This window comes from Recurvomyces mirabilis (genome assembly GCF_035927965.1).
Source record: "Recurvomyces mirabilis strain CCFEE 5264 chromosome Unknown scaffold_20, whole genome shotgun sequence".
In the NCBI taxonomy this organism is placed as follows: Eukaryota; Fungi; Ascomycota; class Dothideomycetes; order Mycosphaerellales; family Teratosphaeriaceae; genus Recurvomyces; species Recurvomyces mirabilis.
In genome coordinates this window covers 388,574-402,246 of record NW_027041954.1, presented here as the reverse complement: position 1 = coordinate 402,246, position 13,673 = coordinate 388,574, and the positions used below count along the sequence as shown (strand labels likewise).

Below are 13,673 nucleotides of genomic sequence, written 5' to 3'. Positions count from 1 at the left end.
GTCAATCGTGTAAGCTTGGCAATGCATCCTTCGTGCACGAATCATGGCGATATGAGACAAAGTACATGCATATAGGCGTACATGCATACACCATGCGCCTGACCGACGCCGCAATGATTCGTGCCAACTATCCCGAACTGCTCTATACCAAGATCGCAATGTCTTTTAACTCTAAAGTGGCGAAAAAGGATGTCTCACATGTTGACACAAAGACTGTTGCTGTAGTGGACGTACGGAACTCCAGGCCCGTGCTGCCGTTTGGGACAACGGAGCCAGATTCTCCGTGTCAGAAGTGAAAGTGTTGGAGGTCGAGTGTAGACCTCCAAGCGAACACCTCACCTCGGCCCGTCGATAATAAGGTAATCTGGGGTCGAGGTGGAGGTTGTCAATCAATATACTTTGGCTTCTGGGGCGCCTAGGCATTCTAACCTGCATCGAGCACGGCGAGTGCATGGTCACCACGAGGGCACTTATTAGTATAATCTCGAGTCTCCTCTTTTCTCATATCGCTCTTCATTCTCGAAGTACTTCCTGACCAACACACATCTTGACGACGACAAGATGACTACGGAACTCAAGCAAGCGGTGGAGAGGGTCGACGACCTTGCTGGCAACGTATGTTCGCGATCAACATGTGTCAGTGTTCGACACTAGCTGACCCCCGATTAGGATGCCGTCGCTGAAATCAAAGTCATCCGTGGTTCGGAGGCTTTCAATGAGGCCAAGCTCAAGGAGCCCGTCAAGATGTGGACATCCTCAAACATGCAGCTCGTCGGATGCCTCCTTCTCGGGTGCTTCTGCCAGACGATGAACGGCTTCGACGGGTCCGTGTTCGGCGGACTTACAGCGAACAAACAATTTTTGAAGTTCTTCAATGGCACCAACGATGGCACATGGGCGGCTCTGAACTCTGCTATGTACCAGATCGGCAGTGTCTGCGCCTTGCCTTTCGTCGGACCAGCTATCGACACCTGGGGCCGTAAGGTCGGCATGCAGATCGGCGCTTGGATCATCATCATCGGCACCATTATTAACGGAACGACTCTTCAAAGTGGCAGTCTTGGCCAACTCAAGGCAGGTCGGTAAGTGGATTTGCGGGTACAGCCCGAGATCGAGAAATGGGAGCTGATTTTGCCTCAGCTTCCTGCTTGGGTTTGGTGTCAACATCGTCAGTTCTGCAGGACCCATCTATGTCGTCGAGACTGCTCACCCATCCTGGCGCGCTGTGGTCACAGCATACTGCAACACCTTCTGGTTCACTGGTTCCATCTTGGCCGCTGGCGCCATTCGTGGCGGCCTCAACCTCTCAGGTAATGCATCGTGGCAGCTCCCTGTCTGGCTTCAGATGTTTTTCCCTGCCTTGATCGCGATCTTCGCTTGGTTCATCCCGGAGAGTCCCAGATGGTAAGAGCGTCAGAGACCAGATGCTTTGCAAGCACGATTGCTGACTCGATCGTTCCGTAATAGGCTGTACGTCCACAACAAGCGTGAGAAGGCTGTTGCTACGCTCAGTAAGTGGCATGGTGCTGGTAACACGGACTCTGTTTGGGTCCAGCTCCAGCTCGCGGAGTATGAGGAACATCTCGTCCTTAACGGCGCCGTATGTCCCAATCAGGTCTCTGGCTTTTGAACTTGTCTGACACTTTTCTAGGACAAGCGAGCTTGGGACTATCGTGTCATCTTCAACAAGCGCTCGAGCCGCTACCGCATTCTTTGCAACATTGTTTTTTCCATCTTCGCCCAGTGGGCAGGTAACGGTGTGCTCACGTACTTCCTGCCGGCTGTGCTCGATACTGCTGGTTACACCGAGTCCATCACGCAAGCCAACATCAACCTCGGATACGCTATCTTTCAGTTCGCCTTCGCCCTGTTCGGTGCCGCTTTCGTCGAGCGTGTGGGCCGACGCCCCATGTTCCTCTTCAGCATGTCGGCTTGTACCGTCGTCTGGGTCGGTATGACCATCGCCACAGCTCTGTTCAACGAGTCTGGAAAGACCAATACTGCTGCAGCACAAGCCAGTATCGCCATGGTATTCCTATTCGGCGCTGTCTACTCGATCGGTCTCACACCGCTGCAGGCTCTCTATCCAGTGGAGGTATTGTCCTATGAGATGCGTGCCAAAGGCATGGCTTTCTCCGGTCTTGCCGTCGCTGTTGGTGGTCTCCTCAACCAGTTGGCCTGGCCAATCTCGCTTGCCAAGATCGGATGGCACACCTACATTGTCTTTATCATCTGGGACGCCGTTCAGACGGCCGTCTTCTACTTCCTGTTGCCAGAGACCAAGAAGCGCACTCTCGAGGAGCTCGATCTTGTTTTCGAGGCTCCCAACCCGGTCAAGGCTTCACTTATACCACATAAAATTGCCGTTGCTCATGACGGTACTGTCTTGGCAGCAGAGAAGGCCGACTTGTAGGCAACGAACAAGGACATATCGTTAGTAGCGGGCTGAGGGGCAGTAGTAGCAAGATCTAGTCGTAGTTATGAGATGAATCCCATTTTCTGATAATTACGCTCCATCCCATACTGCCTGGTGTAAAGTGGCAGGATCGTTGTAAGGGGTCATCGTCGTTCTTCATCCCGTCACAAGTGTCTTCGCCCCGCTTTTCGCCACTTCGACATAGATCCCGCGTTGACACGCCTTGCCCGTCTGTCATAGATGATTCTCACTGCTGGACATCTTGCTGCACGTCTTCACGTACGGCTTTTGAAGAGATGAGACGTTTGCACATAAGAAGCACAGTCTCATAACCTTTACTAGCGGCGGACGGCACCGCGCGTGGCCCGAGCACGTGAGCGCTCTGACGACAAAGTTTGTGAACCACATCTCCTCGACCAGCATTTTTCTCTTATGTCCATCTTGCATCTCACTTGAGACCAGATCCATCCACGTAACACAGCCAAGCAGGGATCGTGGAGCTGAGAAGCGTGTGTATTGTCTGGCAGCATGACGGACACTCCGAACAGTGACCGCTCGCGGAGAGAGGCGGCCATCGTCGACCGAGTCCTGCCCCAAGGATATTCAGCGGACTCCGAGGCTGTCAATTACGGAACTACCAACGGCGATACCTCAGCTCGAACAACTGGATCGGAAGAAGCGAAGTCCTCTTTAACGCTACAAGGTGGCGATGTCCATCGGGATATCTTCAGGATCAAAGCCCGGGCGAATGCACCGAAGCGTTCTGCCACATTCTCAGCAAATACTGCGCGGAAACCGGACTTCGACGATCAGTATGCGGCCGAGGGCTCCCATGAGCCGGGCGGTTTTCGAAGACAGTATATCCAGCGGCAAACTCTGCAGAGACGATTAAGTACTGTCGCCACTCCGGTCACCAGGAATTTCGTATCTTTTCTCGAACTCTACGGCAGTTTCGCTGGAGAGGACTTGTTCGACGAGGATGATGATGACGATGAATCCGCTATCGAGGACGAGGAGGCTCCGAGGGAGGAGGTGCACGACGGACCTTCAGAACGAAGACCTTTACTAGGCCGACGCAAGACAACGAAGAAATTCAGTCGCGAAGGTGACGCAAGTACGACTAAGACATTCTTCACATTGCTGAAGGCCTTTATCGGTACGGGGATCATGTTCTTGCCCAAAGCTTTCCGAAACGGCGGCATCCTCTTCTCAAGCATAACTCTGGTCTCGGTCTCGCTTATCACGACTCTATGCTTTACACTACTGCTACAATGCCGCTCCCGCTACGGCGGAGGAGGTTACGGAGAACTCGGTGGCCTAATAGTAGGCCCTAAATTGCGCTCCCTCATCCTCGGCTCCATCACCCTCTCCCAGCTCGGCTTCGTCTGCGCCGGCTTGATCTTCACAGCCGAGAACCTCCTCGCTTTCGCCAACGCCGTGTCCTGGAGCACGAGAAGCGCCCAACCATTCGGTGTAAATTCGCTGATAGCAATCCAATTCGTGATCTTGGTCCCGATGGCCTTGATCCGCAATATCAGCAAACTCGGTCCCGCCGCCCTACTGGCCGATGTCTTCATCCTAATAGGCCTAGTCTACATCTGGTACTACGACATCGCCACCCTGGCCGAACGTGGCATCGCACCCAGCGTCACGCTCTTCAATCCCTCCGCCTTCACCCTCACAATCGGCTCCGCGATCTTCACCTTTGAAGGCATCGGCCTCATCCTTCCTATCCAATCCAGCATGAAGAAACCCGAACACTTCGCCGGCCTCTTATACCTAGTCATGGGCATCATAACGGTAATCTTCACCTCCATCGGAGCAATGTGCTACGCCACTTTCGGAGATGAGACGAAGATCCAGATTATTTCCAATTTCCCTCAGGACAGTAAACTGGTCAACGCGGTGCAATTTATCTACTCCCTCGCTGTCTTAGTCGGCGAACCGGTACAATTGTACCCCGCTATCCGAATCATCGAGACGTCGTTTTTCGGCGAGAAAGCCACGGGTAAACGCTCGGCGAGTACCAAGTGGAAGAAGAATTTACTGCGTACGGTCATGATGCTCGCGTGCGGTGGGATTGCGATCCTCGGCGCCAGCGACCTGGACAAGTTCGTCGCGCTGATTGGGAGCTTTGCCTGTGTGCCATTGGTCTACATCTACCCGCCCTTATTGCACTATCGTGGTTGCGCGAAGGGATGGTATAAAGTGTTGGATATTGCTTTGATGTCGCTTGGTGTGGTGGCGATGGTTTATACAAGTGTGGTTACCATTGCTCAGTGGGTGCAGAGCTAGTGCAAGAGTGGTAACGTAGGCTTGGAAATGTCTATAGTTGAATAGAGAGCAGAAGTGTAAATTTTGCTTTTTGGGGTGTGTATAGATGTTCTTCGTTTAGCTGTAGTCTGGTCGAGACCGAGACTCAGGTATCTAGACTCCTGTAATGGTCAACACAGCTTATATCGTTTGGGTGTACGCGAGACTTAGCCAGTGAGCTGTATATGGCTGTGAGCCTGTAACTTCACAATCTGTCCGTAGACACCTCAAGAAAAGTCAAAAACGATGTGAGGGTCTGTCAAATCTCAATGTTCTGATCCGCGGTATGCCATGGTCAGAGGCTTCGGAGTCCTCGCTCCAACCTCCTTCCTCAATCAAAATATCTATAAAAGTGATGACAATAACATCTCATACTAATTGCACTGATCCGACTCTCAATCTTGCTAGTTTGCACAAGCTGATAACATACTCCCGGCCCCAAGCACCCACTTCGCGCTACCATCATCCACCAGATTACGCCGTACCCGCAGCGCGCTGCAAATGCCACCACTGATATCACCGCCCGTACTTCCTAACACCAAGCTATCATAGGCATATAGAGCTAGTACCCTCTCGGGTTCCAAAATAAGTCGCGATACCGAGGATCCTATCCGCCAGCACCGCCTCTATTCCTCTTGCCGTCGCCTGCACTTCCATCACCATCATGTGGACGCTTTTGGCCGGCACCGTTAGCACCACCTCTGCGAGCGATGCCACTACCATCTGCTTGTCCACCACGACCACCGCCGCGACCGGCATTGGCGCCTCCGCGTGGTAGACCTGTTTGGGCACCACCACGAGCGGCGGCACCCTGGATGGCGATACTATTGCCACCTGCAGCAGCACCACCTCTCGCGCCCGCAGCACCGCCTGCGCGTGGAAGTCCACTTCCAGCTCCTCCACGAGGAATGCCCGAATGCAAGCCCCTTAGAGCAGCAGGACCCGTACCAAGGTCCTTCCTCGGCTGTGTCGGAACATCACTCGGAGTGAACGATGCAGCCTGTGGGTTTGGCGAGCCCGCGGCTGCAGCTGCGAAAGGGCTAGAATTGGGACCGGAGGGACGACGAGCAGGCTGTGCCAATGCAGGACCCGTAGGTGCGCTAGGCTGACCAAAGCTCAGACCTGCTGGAGTGCTCGGTTGACCGAAAGATCCAGATGCGAAGCTCGGCTGGCCAAAGGTACCCGCTATAATAGGACCGGTACTTGGCTGACCGGAGGTCGATGTCGTGGACGATGCTGCGGGTGTACCGGCTGCTGAACCAAACCGGTCAAGTCTGGCCTGCTTCTTGGCCTCCTCTGCAGCCTTCTCATCTACCAGGGGCTTCACATCTGTCGCATTCTGGGCAGTGGGTGCTTGAGCAGGCGAAGGTGGGACAACAGTAGCCGGCTTAGCAATAGCAGGCGACTGTGCTCCACCCGCACCCGCACTTGCAGCAGGCGCAGGCGCAGGCGCAGGTGCAACCTTCGGAGCGGGTTTCGTCTTATCAGCCACCTCAAAGACCTCCTTGACAACCTTCTCCGGCGTGTTCTTAGCAGCCTCCTGCACAACCTTCCACTTCGCACGCAGGGCATCAAGCTGCGAGACCTGCACCTTAGCCTTGAGCTCCAGATTCCTCGTGACAATAGCGACAGCGACCTCTTTATCCTTCTGGGCCGCCTCGAGCTTGCTCTTCAGCTCCGTGATGACTTCATCGTTCTTACTCGTATCGACATGAGTAGCAGGAGGAGCCTCGGCGTTCTTGATTTCGGCCTCCGCCTTCGCAGCCTCAGCAGCAGCAAGCTCAGTCTGCAGTTTCCCAATCTCAGCATCCTTCTCCGCGATCGTCTCCTCAAGTTTGGCCGTATCGCGCTTCACACCCTTCGAAATATTATTAAGCAGGATAGTCTTCGCCCGAGAATTCGTCTGGAACAACTTGGCGACTTGTGATTCGGAGATTTCGAGGCTGGACAGATCGGCGTCGTCGTCCACCTTGACAGCCTGAGGTGCAGCATCGGCGGCTTTCTCGTTGACGACAGCAGCAGGAGGAGCATTCGTGGCATTCGCGCTAGCCCTCTGCACAGCCGCCTCGCCATCTTGCTTGAGTCTTTCCAGCTCCGCCGCATGAGCACCCTTCAACTCCTCAACAGCCTTTTCATGCTCCTCCCTCAACTTCTGTACCTCGGCCGTATGCTCGTCCAGCACATCCTGCTTCGCCTTATCCCGGCCTTCTCTCAACTTAGTATTCAGCTGAGTCCTCATCGACTCAAGTCGGCCTTGTACATAGTCATCTTTCTGCTTCAGGGCGAGTTCGTGCTGAGACTGCATCTCTGCGCGAAGAGTATGGCAGGCTTCCTGGATTTGCTGTGCCGTGGACTTCTCCTCGCCATCAACAGCGGTAGTGGTGGTATCGGTCATAGTAGAGTCCTGTTGGGTAGCTGGCGGAGCTTGCGCGGCAGCTGTGCGCAAAGCTTCGGCCTCTTGTTGAGCAGTCGCCAGATCCTGCCGCAGCTTCTCCAGCAGCTCGCCACTCTCTACCGACTCCGGCGGAACCTGACCGGTAGCCTGCTGTTGCTGCGCACTCTCAAGCTGACCCTGCAATTCCTCCACCGTACCCTCCAGCTCCGCAACTCTCCTCTGCAGACCCTCCACCTGCCCCTGCAGCTCCCCAGCCCTCGCGACATGCTCACTCGTCCTCCCCTCCGCCTCCTCAAACTTCCTCTGCAACTCCGCCTCCTCCTCCACCTCCCCCTCCTCAGCCCCACCTGTCTTGCTTTCAGCCTCAACAAGCTGGACCTTCAAATTCTCAAGCTCAGCTTTCGTCTCATTAAGCTCCGCAACGACCCTCTCCCTCTCAGCAACAACCTCCCGCTTCGAATCATTCTGCTTCCGATTCTGCTCCTTCGCCTGCTCCTTAAACCGCGACAACCCGGCATCCTTGGCCTTCGTAATCTCCTCGATCCTCCCGGCCTCGCCATCCGCATGCTCACGCATCGTACTCACGATACCCTCCAAGCGCTCTTTCTCCGCCTTCGCAGCCTCGAGCTGGCTCTTGATACTCTCCAACTCAGCCGGATCAACGCGGTCGTACTTGGAGATGATGTTCTGCGTCCTCTCGCGCCAATGATCGCGATCGGATTGCAGGAGCTTGAGCTCGCCGTCTTTGCCCTCCATCTCACCTTCCAGCTCCCCGACTCGGACCTGCAAAGGCTCGATTTGCGCTCCCAACCTCTCAACCTCTTGTACCCTCTCCTCCAGCTTCTCGCGGGCAACACGGGCCTCATTACGGAGTGTAGTCGCACTTTCACGGTAAAGATTCAGCTCATTAATTGTCTGCTGAAGACGATTGGTACTAGACTCGGTCGCCTCCTTCTCGCCACCCTTACGTCTTTCCTCTGCAAGGCTCTGGCGTGTCGATTCCAGCTGACCCTTCGCGTAGTCGAGTTGCTGCTGGAGTCGCTTGGCCTCTTGCATACTGAGCTCATACTGGACATCCACGATCTCCTTCTCACGGCGGAGATAGCGGATGACCTCCTGCAGCTTAGCGTCACCGCCAGTACGACCTGGACTGCCCGCAGCGGTCTCCTCGCCATCGTTAGGGCCAGCTGGTAGGGCGCGACCTTGTCGGAGCGCTGCGAGCTCCGAGGAGAAGGATTCCATCTGCTGATGCAACAACTTATTCTGCGCATCTACATCCTCCCGCCTCTTCTTCACATCCTCCAACTCCCTCTCAAACCTCCCCTTCTGCTCCTCCCAGCTCTCACGACCCGACTCCAGCCCAGCCTTCGCAGCCTCAGCCTCCGCTCGGATCCCAGCGACTTCAGTGCGAAGCTCATTGTGGTCCCTGCGGACTTGCTGAAGTTGCTTAGCAGCCTCTGCATGCTTGAGCAGCTCATCTTCGTAAGACTGCTGCGCTTGCTGCGCAATTTCCGACTGCGCCTTGAGATCCTCTCGCATGAGCTTCTTCTCCTCACCATGCCGGTCAGCATCGTCGCGAAGGCGCGCAAGCTCAGACTCAGAAGCTTCCTTCTGCTCGTCCAGAGCACGAGTAACTTCTTCAGCCTTGGTGCGCAGCTCAGACATTTCATTATTAGTCGTCGTAAGCTCGGCGGTGATGTCCTCGACACGCTGCTCCAGCTGATGAATCTTGGCATCTTTCTCCGCGAGCTGCTGGTCCATGTCCTCTTGGTACTGAACGCTAGTCATATTGATAGAAGCCAACTCCTCTTCAGTCGCCTGTGAAATCGACTTGTATTGCTCGGCCTGCTCCCTAGCACCCTCGAGCTCATTCTTCGCGAACTCAAGATCACGCCTCAAGTCCGAGACTTCGATCGCAAGATGCTGCTCAGCAGATAACTCCTCACTGTGCGCCTCGCCATCGCCGTTCTGTGTTGCAGAGGTAGATCGGGGTGTAGGACGAGGCTGCAGGGCAACCACTTTCTCCTCCGCACTGCGAAGCTCAATCTTCATCTCATCAACCCTCGCAGCCAGCTGATCTCGAGTCGTCTTGGCAGCCACAAGCTCCTCGCGAATACTACCGAGACTCTTGACCAGATCGTCGATGCGCGTGCGATTTTGACCCTCCTCGTACTCGCGGCGTAAGCTAGCCTTTCGACTATCGTCGACTTCGCGCTCAAGCTTCTTCTTGACGTCCACGAGCTCGGCCTCGAGTGTCTCGGTTCGAGTCTGAAGACGACGCCGCGACTCCGAGTCAGCCAGCTCGCGCTCGTTTTGCAGATTCTGAAGATCCGCGACGTGCTTGTTGAGTCGGCTTCGCTCGTCCATAAGGCTCTGGTTGTCCTGGGTGAGGCGCGTCTCAATTCTTCTCCAGAGGTCCTTCTCAGCCCTGGCGTTGGCATTCTCGTTACGAAGGGAGTCCGAAAGTGACTTCGCCTCAACCAGATCTTCAGCAACTTGCTGCGTGCGAAGATCCTGCTTGGCGGCTTGCTCAGCAAGTTGCTGGCTGCGCTTCTGCAGCTCTTGGTTCTCGCCTCGTATGCCATTCATGTTACCCTGCAGCATCTCGTAGCGTCCACTAGCCAGTTCGAGCTGCGACTGCATACGTGCCACATCAGCTTGGAACGCGCTCTTCTCTCGCGCAAGACCATCGACCTGCTCCTTGAGCATACGTCGGTCAGTGGCAGACTCGTTCCGGTACTGGTCGAAGAATGTCTGTTGCTCGCGGAGAAGCTTATTGAGGTCCGCGACATCCTTTGATCGTGGAGTAGGAGGCTCCATGGCACCATTCTTGCGTGAAGGCGTAGCTGGTGGGACGCTCTGGCCGAACATCGACTGCACCTCTGAATCACCTGCCGGTAGCTGGCCACGATGCTGTAGCATACGACGGAACATGTCGCGCTCCTTCATATAGCTGTCAATTTGAGTGACAGTCGCCTGCAGCTCGTCTTGCAGTCGTTGCACCTTCTGCTTGAGCTCCTGATTCTCCGAGGCGTACGCAGCAGTCTGGCGCTCTTTCTCCTGAGCCTCTTCGCCTTCGAGCTGATCTCCGAGTGTCTCTACAAGTCGAAGCATCTGCTGATTCTTCTCCTGCAGATCCGAGACATTGCGGAAGACGACCAGGCGTTCGGCGATGAAGCGTCCAGTATCCGTCATGCGGTCGAGGTCGCCATCAGCCAGCTCACCACGGGCAGCTCGTTCCAGCTCAACTCGCTCCTGCGCAGACATTTCGCCCAGACCTTGATCGCGGCTCTCCATCTCCACCATCAGGATTTTAATTTGTGTTGAGAGATCACGCAATTGCTGACGCAAAACATCTCCTTCCCGAGCCGCCGCAGCCGCCTCATTCTGCCATCGCTCAGCCTCCTTGACAGCATTCTCCCGCGTCTGGACGGCCTCATCAAGCATAGTTGAGAAGTTGAGCACTTCCTGCTCCAACCTCTCCTGATCCTGCCGAACCTCGGCCAGCTCAGGGCCACGTTGCTCCAGCTCACGGACCATGTCCTCCAGCGTATCTGACAGCTTCTTGGTCCGACGCTGCTCGTGCGCGAGCTCCTCTTGGGCTTCGGTCATCTGGCTGTACACTTGAGTGAAGCTCAGACCATTGACGGTCTTGCGAAGGCTGCCGGGCATAGCTGATGGCGAGCCAGCGCGTGAGCCGAGTCGTGAGGGTGTTTGTGGGTCGAAGCCACCGCTCCTACGTGGCGTCCCCGGCCGCGAAGCCCGCGGCATCTGCTCCAGACGCTCGACTGACAGTTCCAGTTCCGCGATCTTACGCTCGGCTTGCTCCTTGTCACCACGCTCGGTCTCGATCTCAGCTTGTAGGCGGCCAATCTCATCAGCAGCATCCTCCTTGATCTGATCGACCTGACCCTGCACATCTTGAAGTCGTGCTTTGTGTGTAGCCGCGTTCTGTGCCTGCAGCTCTGCCAAACGCTTGGTCGCATCGACCTCGGTCCGGAAGTCCTGCTCTTTTCGTGCTGTCTCCTCTTGCAGACCAGCAATGCGAGCATATGCCTCGTCAGCCTTGGCCTGCAGCTCTTCCAGACGTTGTCGGAGGGTAGTCTCTGAGCGTCTCAGGGTATCGACGGTCGCATTGCTATCCTCAAGCTCATGCTGCAGGCTTGCTATCCGTACATTGCGCTCTTTTCGGAACTTGGCGTGCTCTTTGTTGCGAGTCTCAAGCTCATTGCCATGCCACTCGTTGTTTCGCTTAAGCAAATCAATCTCTTGTTGTAGTGACTGCTCCCTGAACTTCTGCGTAGATGCAGCATTCTCCAAGCTCTGATTTCGCTCCTCGAGTTGTCCAACCTCGCGGCGGAGGTTCAACAGCTTCCCATGCTGCTCCGACAGCTCCGTCGCCAAGCCATCCTTCTCACCCGATTTGCCCTCCACAAGCGCCAAAGCCTCGCGATTCGCAGCCTCCAACGTCTCAATCCTCTGCTTCAGCGAAGAAGTTTCGGCATTCGAACCGCTAGTCGAAGACTGCAGAACTTCAAGCTCCGATGCCAAGCTCTCACGTGCGCCCTCTGCCTCACTCAACTTCTCCCGCAACTCCTCGACCTCCTTTGCATGCTTCGTGACCTGCCCTTTCTGTGCGCGGATCTTGCTCTCCGAAGTTCGTACCGTATTCTCTAGCTCCACGTCGACTTTCAGTTTGTCCGCCCGTAGCGCGTCAAAGTCGTGGCCCTTGGCTATTAGTGAGGCAAGAAACTGGTGAATGAGATCAGTAGTGGGCGCGTCGAGTATCGACTGTAGGTCTGTCTCGGGGACATCATAGGTGGTGGAGAGGTATGGCAGATCGACTGCCGTCGCATCGGCAGCTTTCGCCCTTGTCCGCATCGTCGCTGCTGTGTCAAATGGTAGTCTCAATCATTCTCAGCTTCCCTCAATCGCCACAATCCGAGGGAAGGAAGGCAAGGCAATTGAACGCTAGGGAATTATTTTGTCGAGCTTGCTTGTGGTAGTGACAATGAACTTCGGACGCGTTAGGAAACCGCGCTTGGCTGACTCAGCTGTGCATGAGTCAGGTCGTACATTCACTACCGCCTTCGTTAACGACGTTTGCCCACCTGCATATATCTTCACACGTGCAACAGCCAGCTTGTGATCCGTCATCAGCACCACATCCGAGTCGCGATACGGTACAAAAGCCACAGCAGCACGAAACCGGCCTGGAGCGCTTCACTGCAGTCATCTAGGCCACCACCACCACCATCTCCATCACCATCACCATCACCAGCACAAACACCTCATCCCACCATCTCCGCCTCCCACCACCTCCCACCGAGGGAACACCCCATCTGCCCACCGACCATGTCTCTCGCCGACTCCCTTAAACAGTTCAAATCCGAACGCGCCGATGTCGTCTCCCGCAACCTCGCCCACGCCCGCCCCGCCACGACCTCCAACACCCCCGCTCGGTCAGGAACCCCCAAACCCGCTGACCAGAAATGTACGCACGATGCCGCCTTCTCCGGTCCCGCGCTGGGAGCCTCGGCCGGAGCGGAGATAATGAAACTCGTCGTAAACGCAGTCCAACACATGAAAGAAAAAGGCAGCCAACACCCCGAGACCTTCGACGAAATCGTGCGCTACTCCTCCCTCCCCCTCGACCTCAAAACCCCCCGGGGCCTAGCGAAATTCAAGCAAGCCCTCCAAACGCACCACCGCCTCCAATACCTCGACGCGAGCTCCGGCAAAGACGGTAAAGAAAGCTTCAAGTACAAACCCCTGCACCCCGTGACAAACGGCGAAGAACTCCGCGCCTACCTCTCCCGCCTCGACTCCGCCCAAGGGATCCCCGTCAAAGAACTCAAAGACGGCTGGCAAGACTGCATCCCCACCCTCGACCGCCTCGAATCCCAAGGCTTCATCCTCCTGACCCGCAACAAAAAGGACAATATCCCCCGCTCCGTCTACCCGGACGACCCCTCCTACCACCTCCTCAAACCTGCCTCCACAACCTCGCAACCGCCTCATATCACAAAACCAGATGAAGATTTCATCTCCTTCTGGGGCAAAGTCCGTTTACCGCCCAACGACAACGATATCCGGAATGAATTAGAGAGGGCAGGACTGACACCTACGAGCGCGATCAAGGAGGCCCGGAAGCTGGGGACGGGGAAGAAGGAGAGGAAGAGGGTGGATCGGAAGAATACGAAGAAGACTAATACGCACATGGTGGGGATTCTGAAGGATTACTCCAAGCTGAAGAAGTAGTAGGTTCAGCGGGGTTGGGGAAGAATGGAAGTGGGTGAGGTGGGATCCGAGAATTTTCTGTGTGCTTTGTAGCGTTGGTGTTGGGGGGATGGGATGCGCGCTTTTTCCATGGGTTGGGTTGGGTGTGGTGGGAGGGCGTTCTTGGGATTGGGGATCAGGATATCAGTTAGAGTAGACAGAGAGGGCGTCTTGCTACATGCGAGTGTCGTAAAGTCATCTCGAAGTACCAAGACTCGGTATACGTAGTCCTCACCGTATGTGCGAGTAGCTACGTGCTCTGTACTATCA

The 13,673-nt window shown here is 55.5% G+C and overlaps 3 protein-coding genes across 3 annotated transcripts; 2 read left to right on the top strand and 1 right to left on the bottom strand.

Moving 5' to 3' along the window:
* Nucleotides 1-561: 561 nt before the first annotated feature.
* On the top strand, nt 562-4,711 carry LTS14_007402 (uncharacterized protein; the record flags this gene model as incomplete). The annotated part of the gene is made up of 6 exons (XM_064840094.1): nt 562-615; nt 670-1,082; nt 1,141-1,404; nt 1,468-1,600; nt 1,652-2,409; nt 2,944-4,711. 6 exons carry the CDS (start codon nt 562-564, stop codon nt 4,709-4,711), a joined length of 3,390 nt encoding a protein of 1,129 aa, XP_064692415.1.
* Nucleotides 4,712-5,336: 625 nt separating this feature from the next.
* On the bottom strand, nt 5,337-12,005 carry MLP1 (the record flags this gene model as incomplete). Its single annotated transcript, XM_064840093.1, has 1 exon — nt 5,337-12,005. One exon carries the CDS (start codon nt 12,003-12,005, stop codon nt 5,337-5,339), a length of 6,669 nt encoding a protein of 2,222 aa, XP_064692414.1.
* A 474-nt stretch (nt 12,006-12,479) lies between these two features.
* LTS14_007400 (uncharacterized protein) lies at nt 12,480-13,385 on the top strand (the record flags this gene model as incomplete). The annotated part of the gene is made up of 1 exon (XM_064840092.1): nt 12,480-13,385. The coding sequence occupies one exon, from the start codon at nt 12,480-12,482 to the stop codon at nt 13,383-13,385; it is 906 nt and encodes a 301-aa protein (XP_064692413.1).
* Between the last annotated feature and the right edge of the window lie 288 nt (nt 13,386-13,673).